The 16,607-nt window shown below is 33.2% G+C and overlaps 1 protein-coding gene across 1 annotated transcript in view; it reads left to right on the top strand.

Moving 5' to 3' along the window:
* The window catches only part of LOC143080433 (uncharacterized), a 49,188-nt gene extending 33,067 nt beyond the window's left edge, over nucleotides 1-16,121 (top strand). Inside the window, exons 11-20 of the mRNA XM_076256277.1 lie at nucleotides 1,441-1,618; nucleotides 4,577-4,770; nucleotides 5,337-5,454; nucleotides 8,030-8,159; nucleotides 8,439-8,589; nucleotides 11,048-11,177; nucleotides 11,663-11,792; nucleotides 12,932-13,056; nucleotides 14,686-14,855; nucleotides 15,633-16,121. Coding sequence (XP_076112392.1) covers nucleotides 1,441-1,618; nucleotides 4,577-4,770; nucleotides 5,337-5,454; nucleotides 8,030-8,159; nucleotides 8,439-8,589; nucleotides 11,048-11,177; nucleotides 11,663-11,792; nucleotides 12,932-13,056; nucleotides 14,686-14,855; nucleotides 15,633-16,105 — 1,799 coding nt within the window. The 3' untranslated portion in view covers nucleotides 16,106-16,121. The remainder of the gene's footprint in view (nucleotides 1-1,440; nucleotides 1,619-4,576; nucleotides 4,771-5,336; nucleotides 5,455-8,029; nucleotides 8,160-8,438; nucleotides 8,590-11,047; nucleotides 11,178-11,662; nucleotides 11,793-12,931; nucleotides 13,057-14,685; nucleotides 14,856-15,632) is intronic.
* Nucleotides 16,122-16,607: the final 486 nt, after the last annotated feature.

The following is a 16,607-nucleotide window of genomic DNA, read 5'->3' as shown; positions in this document are numbered from 1 at the left end:
TTTTTTAAATACTAAGGCTTTTCTACCTCAGGAATAGATTATCTTGGCACAACTTTAACGAATTTTTGGTACTCAATGATCTTCAACTTCGTACTTAATTTGGCCTTTTAAACATTTTTTTATTCGAGCGTCACTGATGAGTCTTTTGTAGACGAAACGCGCGTGTGGCGTAAATATAAAATTTATATCCTGGTATCTATGATGAGTTTATTCTGTAGACACTCAAATAAATAAATACGTTTGTCGATGAATTAGCAGTCGTCCAAACGGATACTCGTCAAAATGCTAAGGACGACATTCTATAATAGAATGTAGACACCCAATGTTGGATTCAATATTTCCACTAAATGTTGCTAAATTAGAGCAGTAATTGTCACAACTTTATAATAATATTTTATAATGTTTGCATAACATAGTAAATTCCAATTTCCTTTTGTGTACGTCTTCCTTCGTGACATTTCCTCCTGCTTGGTTCTTTCTACTTAAAGCAATTGCGCTGATGTGATCTTTAACAATTAGGTTTTTGATAATCAAATAAAAAACCAAAGAAAAGCAATGTGACACTTTCGTTCATATTTCCTTAATACTAGGTTATTGTTGTTTTCTTGGACACCTTAACCTCTATTTCCAACCATAAGTATTGTTTATATATTGTTTTAAGACCATTCGTATTGTTTATATATTGTTTTAAGACCATACGTATTGTTTTTATATTGTTTTAAGACCATACGTCTTTGGAGTTCGGTAATTTTGATATTTTACGTTTAACCCTACAGCCTTCATTTAAATTGATGATCATAGTTTTGATCTGTTATTATTCATTTTGCAGTTTATTTTCTATTTTTAAATTCATTTCTTGTTTCTTCCAATAAAGTACAATGCAGGGTAATAACTTATTTTTCTTCTGTAGGCAAAATTATGCTTATCCAGATTATATGTTATCCAGATTATATGTGTGGTATTTTTTGTTGTCACGCACGATGTACAATCTTTTTTTTTGCGAGTTAATACCTTAGTAATATATCCATCAGTAAACGTAGGGCACATATTTATTATGTATGAATCACTTGAATACAACATTTTCTGTTTTCATTTAGCATGGCTTGTATCAACAGCAGAATATCGTTTCTCTAAATTAAGTATTTCTAAATACTAATCGTTAGTCTCTAGTTGATACTTATATCAATGGCAATCATACAACCTTCCCTGTTCTGTGCTGTGTAACCTGTGTTAACCGACACACAAGGGGACCAGAAAAAATGTCAGATTAAGCAGGGTGTTGGAATACTGATTTTTTTCTTCAAGGATAGGTATATTTTATGACCATGAAAATGTGTCGGTTAAAGTAGGCTGTAAGAATAATCAGATGTCGGATAAGGCAGGTTACACTGTATCGTTATTAGTTTTTGAGACTTTTTTTTTTATTCCTTCTTCTTGTAGCGAAACTTAACCAGCTAACGAGTAAACATAAGATAAACATTGGTAATATAAAAGTGTCAAGACAGGTATTTTTGGAAGGAAAAGGTTTTAGAGGAAGAGCTGAATGTGATAAACCGAAGGGTATCAGACGTATTGTCAGGAGAGAAGGACTGGTAATAGAAAGACCTGCAAAACCACGGTATTTATTATACTTTACGTTGTATTCGATTTATTAATTGATAATGTATTTTGGTGATCCGGTATTGTAGCACCAACGTATTGAAAATGTTGTCAGATTAGAAAAACCGGAACGTATTGCTGTTTATACTTTATAGAGATTTTAAAGGGCTGACATCGTTAAGCGTGGTCCTGATTTTGATTAAGAAACTCGTCATAGAGACTAGGCTTAATTTTCTGTACGCTAGAACTATAAATTGTCCACAAAAAACTCACCAGTAACGAATAAATGTCAAGTTGTTTTGAAAATTGAAGCCCTGGTATATTACGTGCAGCAAATGAGTCATCCACATTTAGCAGAATTCGGTTTCAAAATATTATATCTTTCTTCAAACAATCATATATAGTTAATAAGACTGTGAATGATTGGATAGACCCTGTTATACCAGTATTCCATTTTTGAACTGAAGTTTATAGAATGCACGGACACATTAAACGGATTTTAGTCACCCACGGTCGTTTTAATTTGAACAAATCTTGTAAACAATTGACAAAAGATTATTAAGTAATTTTTAGTTTTTCACACTTATTTACTGCGGTCAATTAAATAGTGTTCAGACCTTAAGGTTCCAGCCATTCAATATCTGTTCAGTCATGTCAGATTGTTTGGTAGATGTTCGATAATCTTTATATGCATAAAAGAAATACTGAATTGCCTATAAAGCTACCAAATGGTACCGAATTGACTGCATTTAATCTCTGTAGCGTGTGGGTACTCTTTAAACACCTGGATAATCTAAATTACTTTAAAAGACAGATGTTACTATTGACACGTATAATTTCATACGACTAAGGCCGTGTTCACATTAACCTAAACTAGGTGTTGTGTTAGTATACGTCAAACTTAAACTAAACACAGTTACGTTTCCATTGATAAAACTCACTGTTTACATGTAGTTTAAATCATATTTTGTCTACACGCTGTCGAAAGTCAATGTAGGCCTTGTGTGGATTGTGTACACAAAACTAAGTATTTAGAACATGCATTTGACAATGTTTGATTAACGAAATAAACATGTTTGAATAAAATTGATAATTATAACAATTATCAATAAAGTTCTATACAGATTTATTTGTTTAAACTTGATATATTGCTTTGTTATAAAAAAAACTTTAGTTAGCTTTATTAGGCCCATTATCAAGACTCGAAGCAATATCATTGCCAAACACATACATGTAATTCATTTGAAAATGTCTTCCCGAATCGACTGATCGTACACAGAAATAATATTTGCCACTAGTCTTTACTCAATCAACGATTCACTTATAAATGCATTTCTGAAATGAGTGTGTGGTAAATTGTATTGTTTAACTAGTATCTTAGATCCGGTGAAATGCACCATTAGTAATAAAAAAGCATGAATTTGCAATGTACGAACTCTAATTTTTAAGCCAAAGCTGCACATGGTTGTTAATAAGTATCTGCATGGTAGTATTGGGTCATTGGTCTTGGATCAAACTCGTGATTGTTTTTTTCAAGCCAAAATAATGAATTAAATAAAACCACAAATATGTTGCACCAAATTATCAACATGATCAACCCCTTATATGATATATATGCGAAATTTGCACCGCCTACTTGTGTCAAACCGTTCATTCGTCGAAAATATCTTTTATTTTTAATTAGTCTTTGACCTATAAAAGGTATACGTATATACTCCAGCATGAAATGATCCGTTATAATTCTACAAATTTGATTTTGTAATTGTGCAACACGTCGACTTCCCAACAGCAAACACGCTAGCCACTCATTTGTCTGCCAAATACTCCTTGCAGGAGAAATGTCATTTGAAGCAAACCGAAAAGATAGAAATTAAATAATCCCAAACATCTTAATCCCTTTTCTACATCTGTAAGCACGCAACTGTTTTTTATTACGTAATTGAGTGCGAACGTTTTCATTTAGTTTTTTTTTGACGCTACCAATCAAACTTTTTTTTCAATATTTGACACGATAAATTATAGGGGAAAATCTGGATTCAGAATATTTTATTTTGTCATCTGTTAGACAAGAATATTTTTATTTTATAAAACTGGGGGTCAGAATATGTTTTAAGGTAAAAACATCCCCTACCCCACCCACCTTTGAAGTCAAATGGTCGTTGCCTAACTGCAAGAAAAATTGTCCGAGAAGTTTTAATTTGATTCTTTGTAATGTCTAATGAACATTTAAATGACATATAGTTTACAAGTGTGAACAAATCTTATGTACAGGTCACTAAACCAGGTGCATAGATGTGAATAAATTTAATGTGAAACCAGTGAACATTACATAAAGCTAATTACATACATGGCGTTTGGTGTGAACACGGCCTTATATAGATATTAAAAATAAACAAATTGGTTCTGCGATGTTATAAATTGTAGTGAACATTTTTGTTCTCATCTGATTCAGTCTGATGTAAGCAATCCGCGCATCTAGCGTACCAAAGTATACGTCTGGTATCTTTGATGAGGTAGTGAGGGGTTTTCAACGCCAATAAATCTGATAATCATAAACTATTAAAGGGTATAACAATGGCATTGAACTCCAATCATACTTTAACAAATAACGAACTATAAATCAAATGTAACAATTTGCTTTCATGTCCATTTTTTAGCCTGCTATTTGAGATAAATCAGTGTTTTGGTATCATGTTTTAGTTAGACTTATAATAAATTAAAGGAGATGGAGATGTGAGGTGGAATCTTTAACAACAGACACATATGTAGGGATCATTTAGATGTTATATATAGAGCATATACATACCTCAATACATTATCATGAACAATGGCGTGAATAATGGGTCATAAATCAACGGCATAACTGATACCTTTATGTCTCATAATCACACTTGAAATTCGTCGTAATACCGGATCTAAAATTATATCCATCAATTTGATGGCTATTATACATAACACGTCATTGGTCTTTTTTCAGAACATTTTCAGAAGTATTGAATTCTCAGCTTCATTATGAATTCTTTAAAAGATATATGATGGGAGAGAAAACGATTCATCCGCTTACATTCTGGAAAAGTATCGAGGAACTTCGAGATATGCCTCCTGGGCGCAAGCGTCAAGCTAGGACCAGAAATATCATTAGAAGAAACTTTAGCAAGAAAGCAAAACACGGTAATTATATAAAGCGAGTTCTAGTAACAGCAAGTGTATGAAGAAACAATTAAAACAGATTCATTCCTTTTAAGTTTTGAATACTCTAGTATGACGTTTTCAGATGTTTCTGGTATCGTTTCAAATACACTTTTTGGTATGTTTCTGAAAGAAATTATTAAAGGAATATTTTCAACCCCGTATTTGTCGTATTTAAAAATTAGATCATATGTTTTAAAAATTAAATCAGAAATGGGCTTTAAAACTTTCGCGGAAATAACAGTTGCATGGACCTTTTCTCTAAACGCGTTAACGTATTGAGCTGTTATTTAGTATGTGATCATATAATTGTAGATTACAGATAGAGTTTACGTTTGTTTCGCTTAAGTGTAGACTAAATTCATGGCTTTGGTATTCCAAAAATCAATTCCTAAAAATGGTTTCAAGCTTTTTTTTGCGAGCTGAGCCATTTATGTCTCTCCAACAAACATCATCTTATTCTAAACTCTTTAGAATTCGATCAAACATTGGACATTAAAACCCTTTTATAATTTTTCGACATTGCTTTTTTCTTTTTTGCATTTTAGGTGCTTTTTTGGACTGTAATGACGATATTGTGAAACAGATCCCTTTCATGGAAAAGGTTCCAATAAGTGTTCTAGAATGTGCCCAAGCTAGTGTTTACAGATCCATGGAAAAGAAGTGGTAAGATTACGTTAACTTAGGTCAAATCAAATTTTTTCGTTATCATGATTGTTTGAATTTATTGTTTTGGTGAATGTAGAGAGAAATGAATGAAAAATTCAGTGAAAGTTTTTACCTCACCTCGCGCGCAACTTGAGAATATATAAAATGTCTTTGTTATTCTTTTCTTCGGTGACATAGTTTAATAGCTCCCCTCACGTGCACCAAGAGAACATATCAAATGTCATCGTCATTCTTTTTTTCCTTGACATAGTTTTGGAGCTCCCTTCACGTGCACCAAGAGAATATATCAAATGTCTTCTTCATTCTTTTCTTCCGTGACAAAGTTTTGTACCTCCCCTCATGCACACTCAAAGGATATATCAAATGTCATCTTCATTCTTTTTTTCCCGTGACATAGTTTTGGAGCTCCCCTCACGTGCACCAAGAGAATATATCAAATGTTGTCGCCATTCTTTTCTTCCGTGACATGGTTTGTTCCTCCCCTCACACCAACCAAGAAGATATATCAAATGTCTTCTTTTATTCTTTTCTTCCGTGACATAGTTTTGTACCTCTCCTCACACCAACCAAGAGAATATATCAAATGTCTTCTTCATTCTTTCTTCCGTGACATAGTTTTGTACCTCCCCTCACACCAACCAAGAGAACATATCAATTGTCTTCTTCATTCTTTCTTCCGTGACATAGTTTTGTACCTCCCCTAACACCAACCAAGAGAATATATCAAATGTCTTCTTCATTCTTTCTTCCGTGACATAGTTTTGTACCTCCCCTCACACCAACCAAGAGAATATATCAAATGTCTTCTTCATTCTTTCTTCCGTTACATAGTTTTGTACCTCCCCTCACACCAACCAAGAAGATATATCAAATGTCTTCTTCACTTTTTTCTTCCGTGACATAGTTTTGTACCTCTCCTCACACCAACCAAGAGAATATATCAAATGTCTTCTTCATTCTTTTCTTCCGTGACAAAGTTTTGTACCTCCCCTCATGCACACTCAAAGGATATATCAAATGTCATCTTCATTCTTTTTTTCCTGTGACATAGTTTTGGAGCTCCCCTCACGTGCACCAAGATAATATATCAAATGTCGTCGCCATTCTTTTCTTCCGTGACATGGTTTGTTCCTCCCCTCACACCAACCAAGAAGATATATCAAATGTCTTCTTTTATTCTTTTCGTCCGTGACATAGTTTTGTACCTCTCCTCACACCAACCAAGAGAATATATCAAATGTCTTCTTCATTCTTTCTTCCGTGACATAGTTTTGTACCTCCCCTCACACCAACCAAGAGAATATATCAAATGTCTTCTTCATTCTTTCTTCCGTGACATAGTTTTGTACCTCCCCTCACACCAACCAAGAGAATATATCAAATGTCTTCTTCATTCTTTCTTCCGTGACATAGTTTTGTACCTCCCCTCACACCAACCAAGAGAATATATCAAATGTCTTCTTCATTCTTTCTTCCGTGACATAGTTTTGTACCTCCCCTCACACCAACCAAGAAGATATATCAAATGTCTTCTTCATTCTTTTCTTCCGTGACATGGTTTTGTACCTCTCCTCACACCAATCAAGAGAATATATCAAATGTCTTCTTCATTCTTTCTTCCTTGACATAGTTTTTTACCTCCCCTCACACCAACCAAGAAGATATATCAAATGTCTTCTACATTCTTTTCTTCCGTGATATGGTTTTGTACCTCTCCTCACACCAACCAAGAGAATATATCAAATGTCTTCTTCATTCTTTCTTCCGTGACATAGTTTTGTACCTCCCCTCACACCAACCAAGAGAATATATTAAATGTCTTCTTCATTCTTTCTTCCGTGACATAGTTTTGTACCTCCCCTCACACCAACCAAGAAGATATATCAAATGTCTTCTTCATTCCTTTCTTCCGTGACATAGTTTTGTACCTCTCCTCACATCAACCAAGAGAATATATCAAATGTCTTCTTCATTCTTCCGTGACATAGTTATGCTCAAACAGATTGTATGCAACAGTTTGGTGAGTTTGAATATCCTATTTGTAAATTTCGCCTCTCTTTCACATGGTTCATTGATTAAAATTTAGTTATCATAGTTAGATTGTATCTCAGGTGCAGTAAGTAATAGGTTAACTACTTGTTTATTTGGTATTACGAATGGTTGTTTGGTGTATATGTCTGTCTGTCGTCGTTCTTTGATCTTGATCTCATTCACATGGATCATTGATGGTGTTAGTGTATGCGACTTGTAGTCAAACCATTATCTTAAAGACTTTCAACATAAAATCATTTATGAGACATGTCAATTTTTCCCCATTTGTACAAGTGTTAACTGTTCAAACTTGTATATCTCATGTAAACGAAACGCGTGTCTTACCATATTAAAATGTAAAGCCTGGTATATTTGATGAAATTTTATTTTGATAACGAACACTCCCGAGTCGGCATGATAAAAAAAAAAAAAAAAAAAAAGTCGGCATGATAAGTACCAAGAGATCTGTCGTTCATTTGATATGGTACAAATCTTAATTCTTCATTTTTACAAATCTAATAGATGTTTATTGTTTTAATAGGTTTCCAAGGTATTTAGCGACGTACCCACCAGATCCTGGCGAGGAGGCACCGCCAGAAATCCAAGCCCTCAGTAAGGAAAACTTAGAAAACGTAGAAGAAAAACCAAAGAAGAAAAAGAAACAAAAAACGGTATATCTTATGGTATTATACAAGAGATCCGTAGGAAGCTTGAATGTTCTATATGAGTTATTGCCAAATATTCCATCTTTCATTTACTAATACATTCATGGTATATTTTTCAATGTTTCAAATAAACAAATATCTCTAACAATATGCTCAATATAAATAAATAAATAATACTAGTTAACGTAATCGAAGTCCAAGAAAACGACCAATCGCATTGATGTTTATAACAGAAACGCAAACTAAATTTTTACGAAATCTAATTTTAGAATTTTGTAATTTCAGCTTGTTTTGTGGCAGAAATTTGTGTCAACTATCATGTGTTTCCTGAAGTCAATAAGACAAGATGATGAGATAAAACTGCTGAATTTATTTTTGAAAAAGCAAATTCAGAAGGCATTGATTCGACAAATGAAGCAATATCAAGCTCTTTTCAGTGAGTAATAATCTGTTTGCATGTATCAAACTAATATTAGAAGAAATAAAATTTGTAATGTAATAAATTATTGAGGGGGTTCGTGTTGCTCCGTCTTAACTTTTCTATGTTGTGTTTTTATGGCCCCGCAACGAAATTGTCGGTGCCATATAGTTTTACCCTTGTCCGAAATTCCGAAATTCCGTAACTCCGTCATTCCGTAATTCTGTAATTCTGTAATTCCGAAGTTCCGTAATTTCGTCATTCCGTCATTCGCAACAAACCATTATACGGCGTTTTTTTTCTAAACGCCTTCACATATTGGGCTGATTTTTTTGTATGTGAGTTAACCATGATGAGTTATAGATCAAGTTTAAGTTTCATTCCGCTCCGCTAATTTTTACCGAAATTACGGGCTTTGGACTTTGATAAATTGTTGAAAAGCACAGTTATATAGAATTTTTTCTAAACGCTTTCAGATATTGGGATAATTTTTGACATGTGAGTTAACCAAGATGAGTTACAGATAAAGTATAAGTTTTAATCTGCTTGGCTAATTTTTGCCGAACTTGCAGGCTATGGACTTTGATAAATTGTTGAAAATCACAGTTATATAAAAAAAAAAGATATTGCGCTGATTTTTTGTATGTAAGTTACCCATGATGAGTTACAGATCGAGTTTAAGTTTTGTTTCACTCGGCTATTTTTTGCTGTAATTTTGGGCTTTGGACTTTGGATAATTTTTTGAAAAATCGCATTTATACAGACTTTTTTTCTAAATGCTTTCAGATATTGGGCTGATTTTTTTGTATGTGACCTACCTATGATGAGTTGCAGATCAAGTTCAAATTTCGTTTTGCTCCTCTAATTTTTGCCACAATTAAGGGTTAACAACTTTGAAAATTGTTGAAAATCACAGTTATACATACTTTTTTCTATACGCCTCCAGATTTTGAGCTGATTTTTGACATGTGAGACTACCATCATGCCTGTGTTCACATGTGTTATTGAAATTGCAATTTTTTCTAAATTTTGAGACGGGGCCATTCGTGTCGCTTTGACACATCTAGTTTATGTTCTGTTGTTTGTCTGTTTGTGTTTTTCTTTTTAGCTCTCCTGGCCCAAATAGCCAAGTGAGCTTTTCTCATCACTTGGTGTACGTCGTCCGTCGTCTGTTAACTTTTACAAAAAACTTCTCCTCTAAAACTACTGAAGCAAATTTAACCAAACTGAGCCATAATTATCACTAGGTTATCTTGTTAAAAAAAATGTGTTCGATGACCTTGCCTGTCAGTCAAGATGGCTAACAGGGTTAACAATATAACATAAGGATAAAATACAGTTTTTGGCTTATACATCTGTATCTAAAGTATTAAGAGCCAATCATGTTGTGATGTTTCTACCCTTAAATTTTCAGATGAATCGGACAACCTTTTACTGGGTTGCTCTGCCCCTGAATTGGTAATTTTAAGGAAATTTTGTGGTTTTAGGTTATTATCTTGAACATTATTATAGATAGAGATAAACTTTAAACAGCAATAATGGTTATCAGAGAAAAATCTTTGATAAATCAACGTGACCAAAATTATAAATTTTTACAAAATATTTTCCTGAAACTAATGGGCTAAGTTCATTATAGATAGTCTCTATACATGGATTCATGACAAATTGTGTTTTGGTGATGTTGATGTGTTTGTAGATCTTACTTCACTGAACATTCTTGCTGCTTACAATTCCCTCTATCACAGAGAGAATTTAGGCAGCAATGTATGTCCTTTGTTTAATATGCACATTAATCAAGTTGGGCGACACAGGCTCTAAAGAGCATCAAGTTTATCCATGGCGTTGTCAGTTTATTTTTGCCAAGTGAGTTTTGATGTCCCTTTGGTATCTTTTTCATCTCTTTTAAGTCAACAGTTGTTTACTGCTGTTCAAATCTCAAAAATGAAAGACAAATCGTGTTTACAAAGATAAACTTATTAAATCGAGTAACTTGACATCGAAAGCATCTCTTGCTATGCATGTATCATCCACCACGCATACAAAATGTCACTGTCTGAATAAGGCAAAATGTCACTGTCTGAATAAGGCAAAATGTCACTGTCTGAATAAGGCAAAATGTCACTGTCTAAATAGGACAAAATGAAAAAAAATATACAGATTATAATCGTATCTTTTGATATTTAAAGATTTAAAGACTACCAACAAATGTGGCTATTTAGTTGAAATAAAGACATATCACATCAGTAAACCGTAAAGGTAAAGTACAGTGTAGTGCCGAATTCAATCGATTATCTTCATAACTCTGTAAGTAAGTTTTATTGTATGTCTGTGATGTATTTTAACACCGTTTTGGAAGCGGATCGCAACTTTCGGACGCATGAAATTTAGAACATGTTATAACAGGCAAGGGAAGGGGGCTTGACATCGACCAGTTTAATAGTACAATGAAATTCATGCAAAATTTCAATCTTTTCAGAAAATGAAGCGGACAAAGAGAAAGTTAATCCGTCCAATGCCAAGTTTGAAGCTCGAATTCTACTGAAAAACAGACTTGTAATTTTAGACAAATTACCGGGTGATTTGAGATTTTTTGGTGAAGTTACAAAGTAAGCTGACTGTTGTTTTTTGCCATTTTTGTACTAATTCAGTCAAATATTTCATACGGATTATTTTGACTCCTTAACAAAAGTCATTGAGGCAAATAGTCAAATATAAGAGGCATTACCCTCTGTCATAGCTAACGTATTTGATGTTCTGAAATAATCAACACTTTTTTTGCTTTTGCTTTTGTTGATCTTTTTAGTTATATTTGTTTACGTAATCATGGTATTTTTAAATTGTTTTATGACCATTTTATTTTAAAAGAATTACTAAATCAATTAAGCACAACCGTTATAAAAGACAAAATATCATGTTCTTGGTTGCTTAAAATCTGGTTACAGATAGTCCATACATGTTCAAAACGATAATAATTATTGAAAGAATGGACAGTATTAGTAACTACTGCCTTATAAAAACTTACACATGATAGTAACATAACATTATTGATCTTGTTGAAATCAAAACTAGCTAAATGTTGTTACTGTTACAGGTATGTTGGACAGGTGGATCATATTTTTTCACTTGAAAACATATCACAGGAAAGCATGGATTTTTTAAATGACAAAGCAAGAGAAATGGTCAACTGTTTTTTAGTTTCCGACATACTTCCTCAAAACCAGGTATTTGTAGTTTTTATTTTACAAAACGAATTTGTTTACGCTTCAGAGTGTAATACACAAATGTATGACCAGTCATAATTTCAGAACAATATCAAATGATACAGCCGAAAACTAAAGGGTCAATCCACTGTGATAAATATAAGGAAAACAGACGACAAAAAGGCGAAAACAAACCAGAAGAAAACTGTTCAAAACAAGGATAAACGACATTAGACAAACCTATGTCTACAAAACATTTGATATTAAGTCTCATTCGTTGATGTCAAAATCGATGAAAAAAAACCAATTGTGTGCAAAAAAGATGTTTTCTTCTTATAAATGTCCTTTGTCTAAGAGAGAGGAGAAATGTACCAGAGAAACAGTCAAAATATAGCAAACTCATGGCTAAAAACAAAGACAAACAGACAACTAATAGTACATAAGACGTGCTGCTGTTGTGGCCGAGCGAAATTTTTTCAGGATGAGATGTGTTCTAAGAAACTGTACAGAATAATTTTACGATAGATGTTATTTGGATTGGTTCCAGTATATCATTCTGATAAACATGGAATAAATCTGAGTCTCCATATTATACAACGTTAACGATGTTTCAAATTAAATTGGAGAATATACTATCTTTTAGTAAAGAATTACATTTTAATGTAGTAAAAAATATATAACTGGTCCAAGAATTCAAATATCAAAATATCTAATTGCGTGACCGAGTCCTGATAATCAACTATTTGAGTTTCATGTTAGATTATGATTTCTGCGCCTTTACATATGAACAATGCTTTGAATTCATTTGAAGAGGTAACTGCCTGTTAAAAAATATACAGTATAACAGCGGAGACGAATTACTAATATGTCCAAGTTTGTTTATTTATGTTCTTTGGAGTTTAGGATGACGTTCATTTTCACTGAACTAGTACACATTGTATTAAGGTGCCAGCTGAGGCCTGTCTCCGGGTGCGGGATTTTCTCGATGCGTTGAAGATCCATTGGTGGCCTTTTGCTGTTTTCTGGTATTTGGTTGGGTTGTTGTCTCGCGATAATATTCAAGATTTCCCTTCTCAATTTTATCTTATCATCAAACATTCTTATCAATTTTCATTTGATCATTTGTGATATTTTGCATCATACAATAATTTCTATTTTAGCTTAACATTCCAGAAGAATTGGCACAAAATATAATCTTATCACTAGAAAATGAAGGAGCAACAAGAGGACTATTCCACGATGCCTTTATCTTGATTTTTCCTATACTTTATCATTATTGGAGACAGTGAGTACTTTTACAAATAAAGGAATTTTTTTTTAGCAAAAACAGACTAATTTAAACCCATTAAAAACATTAGTACAATGGTCAAAATTTTACAGTCGTCAATATAACAAGAAGATGAACTCTATTTTACTGTGAAAGGTTTTGCTATCTACAAAACCAGGTTAAATTATCAATTTTATCTATAAAACAGTTTCTGTTTCAAGTCAGGAATATGTCAGTTGTTATCATTGTTATCTGTTTGAGCTTTTGATTTTGCCACTGGATTACAGACTTTCTGTTTTGAAATTGCCTTGGAGTTCGGTATTTTTGTTATTTTTCTTTTTGATATCAGAGTTGGTAGGGACAATTTAACTGATAAAGAACATACTGAAAACTTCTGATATAATTATTGCTGCTGAACCATTCAATATTATGCGATGTTTTTGTAATTAATTGAATTACCTACAAACTATACGACAAGGGTCTATAAAAATATTGCAATGCTATTGAAAAAAACTTTTTTGTATCAACAAACAATGTTACTATTGTTACTACCTAATCTGTTTTGATGAAGGTACAGTTAAAAAAATTTAATCTCATACGATGATATGAATCACTGGCGTTATCATGTATATATTAATGGAGTTTATCATTCTAAGGGATTGAACCCATGGTCTATAAATAAAAATAATTGCTTTCTGCCAAATATTTCATATTTTGGAACAGGCACTTCTTTAAAGCTTACTTCTAGAAAACTTTCACTACTTTCTTTACGGTTCTTCGTACGTTATTCATATTTTGGCCTCGTACATCAATGACGGGGGGGGGGGGGGGAAGTATGCTCATTTTACAGTAGCATTGGTACTAAAAAATTTGTACGCATTTATGTTGCATGATTTATTTTGGCTTAAAATTTTTCTGGTACCTTTGATAACTATTTATACCACTAGGTCGATGCCACTGCTGGTCGATGTTTCGTCCCCGAGGGTATCAACAGCCCAGTAGTCAGCACTTAGTAGGTCATTTTGATAAATTTCATGTTGACAAAACTTACTTTTTCGTAAAAATAAGGACTTTCTTATCCCATGAATAGATTACCGTAGCCGTATTTGGCACAATTTTTTGGAATTTCGGGTCCTCAATGCTCTTCAACTTTGTACTTTTTTGGCTTTATTACTATTTTGATCTAAGCGTCACTGAAGAGTTTTATGTAGACGAAACGCGCGTCTGGCGTATTAAAGGAAAATCTTTAAACCCCTTTAGGTAAACTTACCAAATACTCGTGATTTCTTACGAATATTAGCCATGTATATAGTTATGGTCGCATTTTCCCATTAAATTTCATACGAGCTTCCTGAATCTATTTTAAATAATCTTCCTTTAGCGATTAATGCATTTCAGATAAATCACACATACCCTTTCAGTTTGTCGAATACTTATGTGTCTGTCTGTTTTGTATATGTGTCGTTGATGTGCTACTACAGTGAAAGAAAATTGCATAAAGTTTATTTCTATTACTGCCTAATAATGAGCTAAACTATTTATAACTTATAGCAAGAGCTTCTAGTATTTGCCGTTTCCATTTAAAAGATCTAAATACTTGTAAATTGACTCAAACTATCGAATTCGTCTGTCTTTTATTCCATGTAGGTGTCAAAGGAAATGGCTGAAACACCATACTGCGTCTGAGCTAATAGGTTTAATAGAAAAGAAAAAGAAAATGCAAGAGAAACCAACAACCCCAAACAAATGTGTTGAAGTTCCGGACTTCTTAAGATTGAGGGAATCACAGATGAAGATTGCAACCCAATTCATGCCAGGTAAAGCGTTTCTTAACGTTCTTAAAATGTGAAAAGTATTAATTGTTGAGGAGAGATATCTCGTAAAAAAATGCTTTTATGATATGATGATACTCTTAATTATTTAGTTGGGTCATCAAAATGATCTTTGGATTGTTGGTTCTTATAATTGTCATTCTGCACTTCGTCAAAGTCAATAACTCGTTTGACGATACACGCAGGCCATATTAATTAACTTATTACAATATGCAACGATATTGTTCCGCATTAGTGAACAGGGGGTTTCACATAATAAAAACAATAGACTGTCATAATTTCTATATGTAGTCTTCGGGATTTTCTATTTGTTGTCAGGGCTATGATAGTTGTTATCCATTCGTTTGACATGTTTGAGCTTATGATTATGACATTTGATCAAGTAGTTATCAAAGGTTCCAGGATTATAATTTAATACGCCAGACGCGCGTTTCGTCTACAAAAGACTCATCAGTGACGCTCAGATCAAAGAAGTTATAAAGCCAAAATAGTAATAAGTTGAAGAGCATTCAGGACCCAAAATTCCAAAATGTCGTGCCAAATACAGCTATGTTAATCTATTCCAAGGGTTCAGTATTTTTATGATTTTACTTTTTACTAGAACATTCAATAATAATATTGAAATAAATACTAAAGCATATAGATTTTTTCTTTTTTCTTTTTGTGTGTTGTTGTTTGTAGTTGGCATAGACATATACACGCGTTCCAGTTCTAATGGTCTGTACGACAAACAATAACAAACTAGTTTTCCTCTTATTTCAGGTGATGAACAGTTTATCATTAATTTCTCACTTCGTGATGGCTGTAAGAAGTTTATACCTGTACCTAAAGTCCAACAACTGAATAATAAAGACCGTAGAAGCGTAACAGGAAGACGAACTAGTATGATGGGAAGGCGACCTAGTCTATTGGGAAGACGTACGAGTCTTTCTATGAAACAGTCTTCTAAAAGTATCCGTGGAAGTGAGACTACAATCAGTGATACATCTCCAACAAAAGAAAAAGAAAAAGAGAAATCAGTATCAAAATCAATATCAACGTTGATGAAGAAAATGCAAGCCTTAGCTGATGAAGGAAGTCCAGGGTCCAAATCTCCAGCCAGTGATAAGGCCAATTCTGTAGATGACCTAATTGAGAAATCGGCACATCCCCCAAATCGGGTTAGAAAAATAAACGATCTTGTTTCAGCTGCTGTTCAAGATGACATTGATGAAGATCTTTTTGGTGATGATTAAAGCTATATGACAAATTTAGTGGGTTCATTTTTTTTAAATATCTTTTTATCATTCCTCATTCCATGATAAGACACATCGTCTGGAAATTTAGAAGACACGTGAATTTCAAACAATTCAGACTAACATAAATGGTACCAATTGTAATGCACCAGATACGCATTTCGAAAATTCATGTCACAGTGTTTATAGTATATCGACTTATCAAGACTTTTAGTTATTTCCGATTTACGTCTATATAACTTTGTAGTACAGAAAACGCTTATCAATGATCGAATGAAAACGGGAACTTATTATTTTGTTTATAGAAATGTATCAATATTTCTCTCCCTCTTTATTCGTCTAGATACTGGTAGTAACAATTTTGCACCAGCCATCCTTCACTAGTCGACATACCTTTGTAATGATCTGGTCATTCAAATAAAATTCTTTTCTGCGTTTTAAACTGAGACTGAGAAAATGAAGTCCTCAGGGAAGGTTGGTGAAAAGTATATCACATGGAGGC

The sequence above is a fragment of the Mytilus galloprovincialis genome, chromosome 6 (assembly GCF_965363235.1).
Source record: "Mytilus galloprovincialis chromosome 6, xbMytGall1.hap1.1, whole genome shotgun sequence".
Classification (NCBI taxonomy): domain Eukaryota; kingdom Metazoa; phylum Mollusca; class Bivalvia; order Mytilida; family Mytilidae; genus Mytilus; species Mytilus galloprovincialis.
The sequence above is the reverse complement of the archived record's forward strand: the minus strand, read 5'-3'. Positions and strand labels throughout refer to the sequence as shown.